General features: G+C 42.4%; 1 protein-coding gene across 1 annotated transcript in view; it reads left to right on the plus strand.

Moving 5' to 3' along the window:
• The first annotated feature begins 7140 nt into the window (after window positions 1-7140).
• MEIKIN (meiotic kinetochore factor) overlaps window positions 7141-15591 on the plus strand; it is a 128435-nt gene continuing 119984 nt past the window's right edge. Inside the window, exon 1 of the mRNA XM_036748441.1 lies at window positions 7141-7267. Coding sequence (XP_036604336.1) covers window positions 7141-7267 — 127 coding nt within the window. The remainder of the gene's footprint in view (window positions 7268-15591) is intronic.

The raw sequence follows: 15591 nt of genomic DNA on the forward strand, positions 1-15591 counted from the left end.
GAGAATAAAGGACTAAATAAGTATAAAAGGGTCATGAATCAAAGAATAAAAGACTCTAGAGTAGACAGAAAGGGAACACAAACAATGAAAGGAAAGAAACATTTTTAGAAAAAGTCAAAATGAAAATTTAAAAGTAATGAATAAAACAAGTTGAAGGGGAGGAAAGGAAAGGGGAATTTACTTAACTACTTAATCAAGAGGGGAAAGAGGGAAGAATTAAATAACTAGATAAAAGGAAGAAAGAAAAAGAATAAGTCAAGCAAAACTAAGGAAAATGTTAACAAATGAAAAGGGAAGTAGGCAAGGGGCTTAAGGGTAAGGATGAGAGACCAGATGGGCATAGGATTGCCTTAAAGTAGATTAAACTGAAAAAGCTAAGGAGACCGTCAGTCAGTCTGTGTTTGAGGAGGAAGAGGGAGAAAACCCCTAATTAGGGGGAAAGATTATCAGAGACAAACATAAACCTAACTCTCTTAACTTTGAATGTGAATGATCAACAAAATGAAAAATAGTGACAGTGCTTCCAGGGGAAGAAGGGGAAAATCCTAATTTGGGGGAGGGGAGAATTATTTGAGATACATGTAGAAATATGTAAACCTAACCCAAAAGTTTGAATGTAAATGATCAAATAATCCATAAAATGAAAAACAGTGACAAAATGGATGAGAAAATAAATCTCTACAATATGTGATTTATAAGAAACACACCTAAATTAAAAGACATACACAGAAAAGAAATGAGGGGCAGGAATTTTTTTTTTACTATGTATTAAGAGAATCCAAAACAGCAGGAGGTAAAAATCATGCTATCAGACAAAGCAAGAGCAAATATTCACAACAAAAAGGTATAACCCAGGAAAATATGCTGAAAGGAGTCATATACAACAAACTAATATCAATATTACATTACTATGCTTCAAATGCCGTAGAAAAATTTATAAAGGAAAAATTAACTAAGAAACGACATAGAAAGTAATCCAAGAGTATTAGATTTCAATGTCCTCTCAATTTTAGATGAGTCTAACAAAGACAAACAAAAGGAAAATAGGGAATTTAATACATTGCCAGAGAAACTAGAGCTAAAAGACTTATAGTGCCTTCTTCATGAAACTGCAAAAGAATATGTGTATTTTTTTTTAGCTAGGTATAGTGACTAGAGTCAAGAAGACTTGCATTCAAATCTAGCCTCAGACACTAGCTGTCTGATTATGGCAAGTCACTTAAATTCTGTCTGCCTCAAGCTCCTCATCTGTAATATGTGGCCAACAATAGTATCTACTCCCCAAGGTTGTTGTGAGGATAAAGTAAGATAATATTTGCTGTGAAGATAAAATGAGAAATTTGTAAAATGCTTTGCAAATCTTAAAGTGTTTTTAAAATTCTAGTTCTTATTTCCCAGCACCATGTGCTAGGACACAAAGATATTGCAAACAAATATAATAAGGGAGAAAGAGAAAATGCATCCTTTACATAGTTTAACACAATAAGAATAGTAATCAATTCAGGAAGCACCAACAAAATGGAGACTTAATGAAATTCTGGGTAATGATTAGATAAAAAAACAAATCTGAGAAACAATTAGTATTTATATGAAAGAAGAGGAAAATGATGAAATAATATATCAAAATTTCTGGGATTCAACTAAAGCAATCCTCCAGCAGGAAAAATCACATCCCTAACAAAACAGACATCAACAAAATAGAAAAGGAAAGGATTATACACTTTAAAAATGTAGAAAGTCAATAAATAAACCCAAAATGAGCATGAAAGAGAGAAATTGAAAACAAAAAAAAGCCTGTAGAAATGATCAATAAAAATAAATGTTGGTTCCTTTTTTTTTTAAGGCAGACAATCAAATCAATAAAACAGTAAACAAACAAGGTGAAATCACAACAAAACCAGAAGAAACAAAAATAATTATTAAGACCTATACAGACATATACAAACAAAACTGAAAACACAAAAGAGATCAAGAAATGCCTTTAAAAACATAAACTACCCAAATTAAAAGAAGATTGAATAGAGTTCTTAAAAAATCCAATCCAGAAAGGGAAATAGAACTAGCTGTAAGAGAACTATGAAGGGGTGGAGTGGAACAGGTTATGATGGATTCACAGGAGAATTCTACTAAACACTTAAAAAAAAATTTGGACCAATATTACATGAATTATTCTCAAAAATTGAGAAAGAAAGCACCCCATCAGATTCCTTTTATGTGACAAAGTTTTAATGCCTAAACCAGGGAAGAGTAAAGCACAAGAGAACTATTGACCAATATCATTAAATGATTTTAGATTGGAAATTTTAAAATAAAATCCTGTCAAACAAGCAACAGTAATTCATCCAAGAAATCATCCTGAAACAGTTGGTTTTATACCAGGGATTCAAAGATTATCGAATATCAGGAATAAATCAATTTAATTCAACATATTAATAAAAATCCAAAAACACATTATTTTTTTCAATAGATGCAGAATAGAGGAACATTCTTGGCAAACACTCTTAGAACACCTAGCAAAGAGGAACATTCTTTTATGCTAAAAAGCCAAAAAAAAAAAACTACAAAGTATAGGCATAGAGAAACCTTTATTAATAAAATTAAAAGTATCCATCTAAAACCAAAGTCAAGCTTCATATGCAATGAGGATATACTAGAACCTTTACAAATAAATACAAGAGTAAAATAAGGATGTCCACTTTCCCCACTTTTTTTCCAGAACTATATAAAGTTCTGGAAATGCTAGCAATAACAATAAGACAAGAAAAAAAACATGTAGAATGGTAAATAAGGATAAAACTCTTCTATGTTCACCCCCTTATGATTTATAATGTGTATAACCACATCCATCATACCTTGGTTCATAGATCCTACATTCCAGTTTCCTATTGAATATTGATCTTTGCAGCATCGAACTTTTCTTCTGTCACCAGATACATCTGTGGCTGAGCTCCCTTTCAGCTTTGGCCCAGCGGCTTCATTAGTACAGGAGCCACTTGTAGTTGTCCTCCACTCTTCCCCAGTAGCATATTGGATACCTTCAGACCTGAGGGGCTCATCTTTCAATGTCATGTCTCTTATCATTTTAATACTGTCCATGGGGTTTTATTGGCAAAGATCCTGGAGTGGCTTGACATTTCCTTCTCCAATAGATCACCTTTTGTCAGAACCTTCCATTTTGACTTGTTTTGGGTAAACCTCCCTGGCACAGCTCATAGTTTCATTGAGCTTTGCAAGGCAATTGTCCTCATTTTGCATGCCAGCAAGGTTATGCTTAAGATTCTGCAAGCTAGACTTCAGCAATATGTGAACCAAGAATTTCCGGAAAAGCAGGCTGGTTTTTCAAGAGGCAGAGGAACTACAGATCCAATTATCCAACAGTTGCTGGATTATGGAAAAAGCAAGGAAGTCCCAGAAAAACCTTCAACTTCTGCTTCATTGACTATAATAAAGCCTTTGACTGTGTGGATCATAACAAAATGTGGCCAATCCTCAGAGAAATGGAAGTACCAGCTCATCTTACCTGTCTCTTGAAGAACCTATATGCAGGTCAAGAAGCAACAGTTAGAACCAAACATGGAACAGCTGACTGGATTAAGACTGGAAAAGGAGCATGACAAGGTCATGTACTGTCACCTTATTTAACTTATATGCAGAGTACATCATGGGAAATGCCAGGCTGGATAAATCAAAAGCCAAAATTAAGATTGCTAGGAGAAATATCAACAATCTCAGATATGTAGATGATACCACTCTGACTACAGAAAGTGAAGAATTAAGAAACCTCTTGATGAGAGTGAAAGAGGAAAATGTAAAACCTAGCTTGAAGCTTAACATCAAAAAAAAAAAAAACCTAAGATCTTGGCAACTGGACCCATCACCTCCTGGCAAACAGAAGGTGAAGTAATGGAAGCAGTGTCAGACTTAATATTCTTGTTCATTCACTGCAGATGGTAATTACAGTCACGAAATTAAGATACTTGCTCCTTGGAAGGAAAACTATGGCAAATCTGGACAACATATTAAAAAGCAGAAACATCACCTTGCTGACAAAGGTCTGTATAGTCTGTACAGTCAAAGCTATGTTTTTTTCCAGTAGCAATGTTTGTCTGTGAGAGCTGGATTGTAAGGAAAGCTGAATGCAGCAGAATTGATGCTTTCAAATTATGGTGTTGGAGAACACTTTTGATTCCTTTAGACAGTAAGAGGCTCAAATCAGTCAATAATTAAAGAAATTAATTCAGGCTATTCACTAGAAGGTCAAATACTGACACTAAAGCTTAAATACTCTGGCCACATAATGAGAAGATGGGACTCGTTGGAAAAGACCCTGACGTTGGGAAAGATTGAAGGGAAAAGGAAAAGGGAAGAGCAGAGGATGAGATGTGTGGATAGTGTCATGGAAACACAGAACATGAACTCGGACAGACTTCAGGGGACAGTGGAGGATAGAAGGGGTTGGCATGCTATGGTCCATGGGGTCACAAAGACTCAGACAAGACCAAATGACTGAACGACAGAAAATCCTAGGGAATCAACAAAGATATTAATTGGGACAATAGATTCAGCAAAGTTGCAGGCTCCAAAAAAACCCCTCAAAAGTCAACAACGTGTGTATGTGACTAAGAGAAATTTTTTTAAAAAGCTTCTTATGGACCTCACATCCCCTCAAATTATTGTCTTCAATGTCTCTACCCTTTCATTGCCAAACTTCTAACAATTTATATTCACTGCTCCTACTTTGTTGACCACTCACCTCTCAACCTCTTACAACCTAATTTTTTACACTATTCTTATTCAGAAACTATTTTTTGCAGTTACCAACAATTTCTTTTCTGCCAAACTCGATGTGGCTTTTTCCCAGTTCTCACACTTCTTACTATCTCTGCAGCAATTGACACACCACACGCCCCTTTTTAGATATTTGTCCTCTGAGATTTATATATGAATTTGTGGTTTTACAAAGTATTCCATATTCATGTCCTTACAACAACCCTATAAGGTAGGTCTATTGGCATTATGATTCCAATTTTATAAATGAGAAAACTAAGCTAGGTGGCACAGTGGATTCAGCTCCACACCTGGAGTCAGGAAGACCTGAGTTCAAATCCAGGCTCAGACACTTACTGGCTGGGTTACTCTGGGCAAGCCACTTAACCTGTTTGCCTCAAATTCCTTCTCTGTAAAATGGGGATTAATAATATCACCTAGTCTCAGATGTGAGGATCAGATGAGATAATAATTGTAAAGCTCTTAGCATAGTGCCTGTCACATATTTAGTCTATATAAACGTTACTACGTAACTAGTAAAAAAATTACGCTGAGGTACAGTTTTCTCCAAGGCAAAATATTTTTAAAACAGTGACTGGTATACTGTTAGTAAAATGGTCACACTGTCACATAAGCAAAAGCCAAGGACCTAAGCATAATCAATTTATTAGTTAGGTTAGCAGTAACCAATAAATTGAGTCAATGGCCTTTCTCCTGAAGACCAGAGACCCAGAGTGAGGACTAACAGGGTCTTTTAAACCTAGGTGTGACTTCTTTTTGATTGGCCTGACAGTACATCATTTGAACCTCTCCTGGAAAAGATTAGACAATCCCAGTTGGCAGACATTTTAAAGCTATGGGTTGAAGGTTACTTCAGCTCCTCCCTATTACTTCAAGTTGGGAGGTGGGAATAATCCTCAGGTGATATGATTAGTCTGTGACTGCAGGGCTCCTGTAGTCTTCTGTAGCTACAGACTGGGCTGGTCTTCAGGTGTACATCCTTCTCAGCCACTTTTTGTTGTTTGTTTGCAGTTCAGTCATTTAGTCCTGACTCTGTGAGTTTTGGGGTTTTCTTGGCAAAGCTACTGGAGTTATTTGCCATTTCCTTCTCCAGCTCATTTTACAGATGAGGAAACTGAGGCAAACAGGGTTATGTGACTTGCCCAGGGTCACAAAGCTAGTAAGTGTCTGAGTCCAGATTTTAACTCAAGAAAATGAGCCTTCCTGACTCCTGGCCTAGCACTCTATCCACTTCACTACCTACCTGCTCTGATACGTAAGGAATGCTCATTGTTTTATGAGACCCACCTGTGTCTGGCAATGTTAGCTAGAAAGACAAACCATTTCAATCAAGTCCCCCTTCCTGGCTTGGCTTCCCCCTTGGAGACCAAGTCATCCCCAGCTTTGAAAAGAAGCAAGGCGCTTAGGCAGGACTCAGCCCAAGCTGGTTCTCTCTTTATAAGCACTCGGGTGGGTGCAGCCCATGGTGATTAAAGAACAGATGCATTACAGGCTCAGAGCGATCCTATTACTAGATCAAGCCCTTTAGTAATTGCCAGAGAAGTGGGGTCTGATAAAATGGGGGAGGATGGATTACAGAAGAATATAATACAGCATTATTTTCCTCAGCAGTTATATGCGCATAGTTACTCATCCAGTAATTGTCAATGTGAAAGTCCACTACCCCAGGACTCCTTTCCCAGTCTAATTTGCCAGATCATCCACCTCAGATTTAGCATGGCTAGCTCCCAAGTTTCTCTTCCAGACCCTCATCTTTCCTCTAACTACACCCTCTCCCCTGGTCCTCCGCTCAACTCAGGTGTGTTTAATAATCATCACTTTGCCTATGATTCCCAAATTCTTCTCCAGTACAGTGCTCTGCATATACTACTAGGCTTGTAGCAAATAAGTGTTGAATAGACCCTAAGTTGTGTTGAAATCAATTGTTAACTACCTGTGTTGGACCTCTCCACCCAGAAGTCCCATGGGCATCTCAAACCCTATACACCTAAGCCAAAACTCAATCTGTTTCCACCCTACAATCACCCTCCTTTCTGGAGGACCCCATTTCTGTTGGTTGCCCCGAGGTGTGAAATGCCAGTAGCTTCCTGGCCAGGGATTAAGGCTCCTCTGGGACCCCCTAAGGAGGAATGAGGCGGGGCTTCGCCAAGGGGGAGGGGGAAAGGCCCAGCTTGGGTCTAGGGGTGGTGGCCAGGGCTGAGGAGGTAGGTGGTTAGCTGGGCCTTTAGGTGGAGCTCTAGACGGCCCCTCCCAGGCCTCGCAGATCCAGGCTTCGCAGGTCCAGGCCTTTACCCTGCACAGGACACGCAGAGACTCGCACGGTCCCGCCTGGAGCCGCCCCCGGAGCCCGCCATGTGGCCGCAGAGAATCTACGTTCAGCGCCCGCGGCGGCCCAGGCGGAGGCTGAACCATACCCCGCCGCCTCCCGGGCCCAGCCTCGGCCTCCCCGAGCCCCAGACCCGCTACGCGCCCATCCGAGGTAGGTTCGGCCGCCCGCAGGGAGGAAAGAAAGAGGCCATCGCCTGACCCCGCGGGGCACAAAGCCGCACCTTCGTGAGGAAGGCCCAGACCAGTGCCCAGGACCCGGAGAAGGCCGCCGGCCTGTGGAGGAAGGCGGGAGCGACTTGCCCCAGCCGCTGGCCACGCCACTCCCCCCGCCCCAGCCAGTGTCCCATCTCCCACTCTTCTCATCTCCCACTCTTTCCTCCTACTCCTCTTTCCCTATCTCTCCACTTCTCCCTTTTTTCATACTCTCCTCCCCTCCTCTTCCTTTTCCATTTCTCTTTTCTTCACCTTTCCTTCCATCCCTCCCTTTTCTCCTGCTCTTTCCTCCCTCCTTTGCCTTCTTTCTCCCTTTCCCTCTCTTTTCATCCTCACCCCCACCCTCTCCCTCCTTCTTTTTCTCCCTCCCTCCTGCCCCCCCCCCCTCTCTCCCTTTTTTCAGGGTCTTCCCTTTCCCCCTCCCATTTCTTCCCCTTTGTAGTTTCCATCCCTCTTCCTCCTTCTTCCTGTTCTCCTTTCCCTCCCCCCATTTTATCTTTCCCCTCCTCCCTTTGCACCTGCCCTCCTCCCCTTTTCTCTCTCCTTTTCCCTTCTCAGTTCTTCTTCCTCATGTCTTCTTTCTTCCTCAGAGAATTTTAGAATTGGAGAGGACCTCAACAGACCTTCAACTCATCCCCTCCCCACCTCCAAAAGAATACACTCTACAATATAGCTAAGTAATCCCCAAGTTAAGTGGGCAGCTTCTGGCCATCAATATATACCTTTCTTTGGAGAGGAGAGGGAGAGAGAGAGAGGACCAGCTGAGTTACCCAACTAGCTGGGTCCCTATTCTGGCAGCTCAGTTAACTCACAGGTAGTGTTTGTCCTTCGTTTTCGAAAAGGACCATGGCATCAGGGAAATGATGACATGACTTGCAGTTGACTTTGATTTGAGTGAGGGAGGGCTGTGCAAGGTCACCAGCCTCACTTTCTCCTCTAGAGCCATCTGGGTCCAGTGGCCAGATATTCACCAGGATGACTAGAGGTGGCCCAGGATGCAATGGGAGACCCTGGCCCCTTAGGCGAAGGCCTTTTCATGTACTCATCTACCTAAGGAAGGTAAATTTTGATGGCCAGAAGCTGCCCACTTAATTTAGGGTTTACTGGCTAGATTCCTTCCTTCCTCCCTTCCTTTTTCCTTCTTTCCTTCCTTCCAAATATCTTAAACACAGTTCATTCTGAAGCTCATAGATTGAACCACAAAAGATCCCTACCCAAGCTCCACTTAATGGCTGTATTTTGGGCCCTCATGCCTTAGAGTGAGTGTCAGTGGTAATTTTCTCTTTGGAACAGCAACCCTGAGAGTCTTCCCCTTCCAGTTTGATTTTTTTTTCTTTTCCTAATTAAAGGGGCCATCCCATGACTCACTTCTCAAAGAGGTCTACTTACTAAATGGGCATTGCCTCACTCTAATTAAGTACATGAAAAGGCCTTAGTTTACAAGGACCAGGGTCTCCCATTGTATCCTGGGCCATCTCCAGTCATCCTGATGATCATTTGGTCACTGGATCCAGGTGGCTCTGGAGGAGAAAATGAGGCTGGTGACCTTGCACAGCCCTCCCTCACTCAAATCAAAGTAAACTGCAAGTCATGTCATGATTTCACTGATGCCACGGTCCTTTTCAAAAATGAAGGACAAATAGGACAGCTAAGTAATCATCCACATTCTTCTTCAAGACCTCCAGTGAGAGGAAACTCACTATCTCCTAAGGCCATTACACTTCTGGATAGCTGTTTTGGTTATAAAGCCATGTTAGTTTCCTAAAATCAAGTCTAAATTTCCCAATTTGCAAAGTTCATTTTTGTTCATTCCTTGTCAGAGGGTGGGATCATCCAGGGGGTGAGCATAAAGCATTGTTATTATGCCGAGCTCAGGGCCACAGCCTGCTTGCTGGGCCTTAGCTCTGGAAAACAGGGTGTCTCCTAAAATTTTGACAAAGCCAAGGTGGGACTAAGGGGGAAGGATGTTGAAGGCTTGAAGGATAACCCATGCTATGGAAAGGAGTCAATGGATGGGTTGCCAACTTCAAAAAATAGCAAATAGGTCAGTTTGGCCAGAAAGTAGACTATGTAAAGGCGTGTATTGTGAAATAAATGTCTAAAGTTACAGAAGACAATTGTAAATGGCTTTAAGCACTAGTATGAGGATTTTGCATTGTATCTTAGAGGCAAGAAAGAACTAGAAAAGATGTTTGAACAGGGGAGTGAAATGGTCAGACCTTTAGGAAGGTTACTTTGGCAGAATGGACTGGAAAAGGAAAAGAAAGGAAGTAGGAAAACCAATTAGGAGTCTATTGTAATAATCTAGGGTGTGGCCCTGTGGGTAGAGAGAATGGGACCAATACAATACCAATATAAAGTACTTACTATGTGTCAGGTGATGGAGACATAATGCTTCACTCTTTATGAGGCCTTTATGGTTTTCTTGGCAAATATACTGGAGCGGTTTTCCATTTCCTTCTCCAGCTCATTTTACAGATGAGGAACTGAGGCAAAAAGGGTTAAGTGATTTGCCCAAGGTCACATAGTTGGTATGTGTCTGAGGCTAGATTTGAACCCAGGTCTTCCTGATTCCAGGCTCAGTACTCTACCTACTGCACCACCTCACTGCTCTTGTCTATGGTTAGGAGATGGACAATGGGTGGTGATCCAGTAATCGAGACTGGGAAGGTAATGGAGACCAGGAAGGTTAATAGTCAGCTATACCAGAGCAAGACCAGCAGGGAGCAGCATTTCAAAAGCTTAGGGAGTAGAAATGATAGCCAAGAGGTGATAGTGGTTAACCCCATGGTAAGTAGCTGAGAGATCAAAAAGTATGAGGATGAGAAAAAGCCATTGGATTTAGAAATTAGAGTCAGGGATATGAAACGTTAGATGGTGAAAAAGAGGATATAATGAGTACAAGTTGGTGGTTTTTTTCCTTGTTTAGCTGGGAAAAGGAAAAGAGAAAAAGTAGCAGAGTCAAGTCAGTAGAAGCTTTTTAATGATGGGGAGGATTTGGGCACATGTGTAGGTAATTAAGAGGGAGCTGATGAGGTTAAAGAATCATATGTTTTTAGGGGTGCTCGAGACCCCAAAATACCAACGTGCCGGGTCCTACTCCCAGATCCTGTACCCCATCAGAGCCACTGAGTATGAGGAATAGGAAGAAAATATGATCAATGATGGGAGGGCTTGAGATTAAGGGTACAGATAGAGAGGGGTTAGCCTTGGCAAGAAGGGCTACTTTCTCAGAGACTAAAAGAAAGGAAAATATAATAAATGTAGATGTAGAATAGGGGAGAAAGCTCACAGTGGATGGTCTTAATTTCCTAAATAGAGGTACTCCTTAATAGAGAAGATGTTTGGAATAGCCACCTTCGGGAATTAAAAAGGATTAATCAGGAGGAAAAAAGTATTTCTCTGTAGCAATGAAGGCCAATTGAGATTAGATAAGAGATTTCTCTAGTGTACCCAAGTCAGTAAGGTTTTGTAATTTTCTGTAATACAGACATAGGAATGAAGAAGTCAGAGAATGGATATAACCCATACTTGGGGTTTGGCAAGGCATGACTTGTGACAGCATAGGGGGACAAAAGATTCTAGGTTAGTGGACAGGGTATAGTTGAAATAAGTAAGTACAGGGTACAAAGTGTGTAGGGAAGGAAATGAAGCCAGAGTAAGGGTGATAGAATGAGAGAACAAGGAAGAACTGAGATCCTGGAGGTCTTCATGAGAATGAAGAACAGGTTCAGAAGGAATAAGAAAAAGAAATGGAAGGATATATGACTGTGAGGAACTTCAGAGTTCTTACTGATTCCTGGAGGTAAGACAGATAGAGGTGATGGTGAGATCAAGGGTGTTACTTTTTCTGTGCATAACTAAGGTCATAGACGTTGAGGTAGTTGATGAACTGAGAAGTCAGAGTATATGAGGGGACATCAACATGTGTATTTAGGTCTTTAAGTATGGGTTCAGGGGTTGGGATAGAGAGGAAGAGGATAAGCCAGCTACTTAAACACCTTAAGAAAGACAACAAATGTTCTGGGGGATAATAGGTAACTGTCACAAAGATCTAGATAGAGCAGTATATATTGATGGGATAACCCTCAAAGGACTAGAGATTGCAAAATGCTAGGGGCAGGGAAGGTTCTGGAAAGGGAAATGAGAGGAGCAAGGAGTATGGCCCAGTGTGTCAGGGGACAAGAGAGAAGGTTCATCTACTACTACCAGAGAAGATGACCATGGATATAGTGCCTTCTGGAGGTATCCAGGTTTCCATGAGTGCAAGAAGATGGGGGAAAGGTGAGAGGAAGAGGTCTCGAAGAGAGAGAAGTTTGTTAACAATGGTACAAGAATTTTAACAAACACAGTGGAATGAGAGGGCAAAGAAACAGACTTTATCAGGATAGGAATGAGGTGGACAGGAATGAGAAAACTAGGAGTAATAGCTGGGTAAGAGGGACAAGCAACCAAGGCCTCCAGATCACTAGAGTTTGGTAGAAAGGGCGGAGTTTGCTAGCTACAGGACAGGGAAAATGTCATTTGAATAGGGCTTCCACACTGTGATAGTATCAATTTGTTCTTTCTCAAACACTACGAAGGAAATGATAATATTGGGCTTTCAGCTAAATACCTAAAGATGGGGATCTCAGAGGCCAGCTCCTTTGGTTTATCCCAAGAAGGTGATAGATAATGCCCAGCCAGAAGATACCCTGCCTCTGAGCCGTGTAGGTCTGATCTGGGGTCAGAAGCCCACGTACTGATTGTGAGAGGCCCTGTGCTTAAGGTCCTAGTGCTAAGATGTCTAGAGTCGGGACATTCAGTTACAGAAGGTTGAAGTGTTGTTGGTTTTCTTGGGTTATTCTGTGAAATAGGATAAAGTAACTAGAGCTTCCATCTATGGAACAACATGGAACACAACAGATGACTGTAAAGAAAGCCAGCTTTACTGAGAACTACTCACAATAAGAGGGAGGATGGACACGGATCAGGCCTGCTAGAATCCTTGGTGGAATTGGGCACCAAAACCATTAAAGCCCAGTGGATTTTAATAGGGTTCTTATGGAGATCAAGGAGGACCAAGCATTGGGATAAGGAATGGAGAGCCTGTTCCTGGTGCACATCTCCAGGTTGGGGGACTGGTGTAGATTAAAGGTGGGAGGAATGCATGGGAAATTGGTAGTTAATTGATAGTCACATTCCTCATTGAAGGGAAAAAGGGGCTTTCAGTTTTTATGCAGGTTTTTCTTTGGCTAGGTGGCTCAGGGGATTTGAGTTTCCCCAGTGTTTCCTTTAGCAGGGAGGAAGGCTACTGAGGATCCTTACAATCCACCCCAGCACCCAGGACTAACCTGCTAGATCATTTTGAGAGAAGCCTGCAGCTGCTAAAAGGTCCAAGCACTCACTTTTACAAGGAGCCAGATCCTTTGGAACATCATGAGCCCACCCTGGAATAATTGTCACAGCCACTTCCCCATCCCCTATTTGATGGGGTGAAGTCAGGAGAGTAAGTCCAGGACTCTTTTTCCAAGCTAAATATTCCTGATTTCTGTGGTGTCCTGTGAGGCTCTTTAGCCCAACCCATGGAATGCACAAAATCTACACAATTGTTTATTTGTGGACAGCTCAGGCAGGTGATTAAAGCAGTGGGTTGATTTATGATGTCTACAGACAGCCCTCACAGGTCATCTGTAATGGAACCCCCTCCCCTTCAGCCAGTAGCACTAGCAATGAGAATAGAACGAGTTTCCCCGATGTCATCTTCCTCATGCTGCCAGAGATGGTCCCAGTGGAGAAATCTCTCTTGCTGTCAGTATAGGTGGCAACTGGGAATTAGCATAGCTCCCAAGCCTTGCGGTTTATTTCCAATGCTAGGAGTCAGAGGGTTAACAGATAAGTCAGGAAAGCTGTGATTAGGTGGCTGGGTGTGGGGCTGGTTGGGAGGAATGATTCTCAGACTTCTGTCTTGGGTACTAAGTGTTAATACAAGACAATATAAAGTATGTAATGTGAAGGGCAGTAATGTGAAATGGGGCTGGAAAAGTACATTGGAGCCAGTTTATATCGACAGCCTCAAATGTCAGACCGAGTTTGTATTTTATCCTAGAGATAGTAGACAGCAACTGAATGGTTCTGAGCAGGGAACTGATCAGTATTTCTTAGGAAATTTATTTCAGCAGCTTTGTGGAGGATGAATTGGAGAGGGCAGAGACTAGAGGGTGGGAAAGTGATTGGGAAGCTTTTACAGTGGTCATAGGAGGGAATGAGGAGGATTTGAACTAAGATGGCAACCCTGAGAATGAAGAGAGAAAATGGGGAAAGTGTAGAGGAAGACTTGACAAGATTTGGCAGCTGATTGACTGTAGGGAGCAAGGGCGAAAGGAGAGTCAACAGTGACCTCAAGGTTGCAAAGCTTGTAGATTAGAAAGATGCCAGTGCCCTCAACAGAAATAGGGAAATTTGGAGAAGGGGCAGGTTTATGTAAGAAGTTACTGAGTTCCTTTTTTGGACATACTGTGTTTGTAAGGTTTTAGGGTTTAAGGTTGTTTCAAGAATTTTCAGGCTTGCTAGCCACTTCATGAATAAGCCAGCACAGGCTATGGACAGACAGATAAACTTAAGAGTGTAACCTACCCCATCAGTAGGTGATAGGCATGTGTGTCTCCCAATTCCACAGATGACATATATGACCCAGAGTTTAGGTAAGATAAGGTCATGTGTGATTTGTCCTTTGTTCTTGAAGAGGACCATGACATCAGGAAGATGATGCCATGACTTGCAAGTGAATTGGATTTGAGTCAGGGAGGGAGGGCTGTGCAAAGTCACCAGCCTCACATTCTTCTCCAGAGCTACCTGGGTCCACACACCAAAGTACCGACACACCGGGTCCTGCCGAAGGAATTCACTCAAGCTTTCTCAAGCCAAGGGAAAAGACAAAGTTTATTAAGAGTTATCCAAATAGGCCTGCCCCAAGAGATCCCACCCCTTGTGACGCCTGTAACAAAAGCGGGCCAGATCAATCTGAGCTAGATTAGATCTGACCACCTTCATGGAGGCAACATGGAGATTATATACACAAAGATTGTGGGAGGGATTGAGGGGTGGTCTGGGGTGACCAGAGGAGGGATTTAGGGAGGGACTTGAGGAGGAGTCTAAGGAGGAGCTTGATGGGACTGAGATGAAGTCAGACTCCTGAGTGGGAAACAGCTGAAGGCTACCTGGAGACATACAGACAATAGAGGGCTGGGGTAACAGAGCTAGGGTATAGATATTTTGATCAGGATTAAGTGCGGGGAAACAGCTGGACAATAGAGGGCTAGGCTAGGCTAGGCTAGGCTGAGACTTGGGCCCAATGATAATGCAAGGCCCATGGCCTTAGGGGAAGGCCAGATCTGGTTGGAAGACTCAAGGAGAGTTCCAGGGGGCTCCTAGAGACTGTATTCCAGGTTCGAGGGGGTTCCCAGAGATTGTGCCCTCATCAGGTAGATATAGATTAGGATAACTGGAGTGGGAGACGGCCTTTTTAAGCTAAGGTCTTTCCTGATTTCTCACTTTGACTTAGGCAAAACCCAGGCCTGTTTAAGAAGTGAGTCAAGGGATGGCCCCTTAAAAAAAAAAATCAAACTGGGAGGGGAAGACCCTCCGGGTTGCTGGGTAGAAAAGAAACAATTACTATTTACATGCACGCCATTCACATCCAAAATTTAACCTTTAAGAGGTGCTTGGGCAGGGACTTATTGTTGGCCAATCAGTGAATTGGATTTAAGGCGTGGTCTTTAAGAAAGAAATCTAGCTTGTAAATGCGAAGATAACAAGGTAGGTTTCAGCCATCAAAATTTACCTTCCTTTGCAAAGAACACCCTCAGGTAAGGGCATGAAACCCGTGGGGAGAGGAGAGGAGATGGGAGGGGAGGAGCTGAGTTGCTCAACTAGAACTGGCCAGTTAGGTCCCCGCTGGGGCAGCTTGAACTACTTATAGGTTGTGGTTTGTTCTTTATTTTTAAAGAGGACCATGACCTCAGGAAGATGTTGGCATGACTTGGCAAGTGAATTGGATTTTAGTGAGAGAGGGCTGTGCAAAGCCCCCAGCCTCACTTTCTCCTCTAGAGCCCTCTGGGTCCAGTGGCCAGATACCTCTGGTCATGTGGCCAAGCTTACAAAGCATTTTTAGGTCAGGCCGGGCCCAGAAACTGGACAAGGTACATTTTTAGGAAAAGAAAAACAATGATTTAAATTTTAAAAAAAGATCTTTAGCACAGCTGTTCACATCAAACCAAAGGA

This window comes from Trichosurus vulpecula, chromosome 3, assembly GCF_011100635.1.
Source record: "Trichosurus vulpecula isolate mTriVul1 chromosome 3, mTriVul1.pri, whole genome shotgun sequence".
In the NCBI taxonomy this organism is placed as follows: domain Eukaryota; kingdom Metazoa; phylum Chordata; class Mammalia; order Diprotodontia; family Phalangeridae; genus Trichosurus; species Trichosurus vulpecula.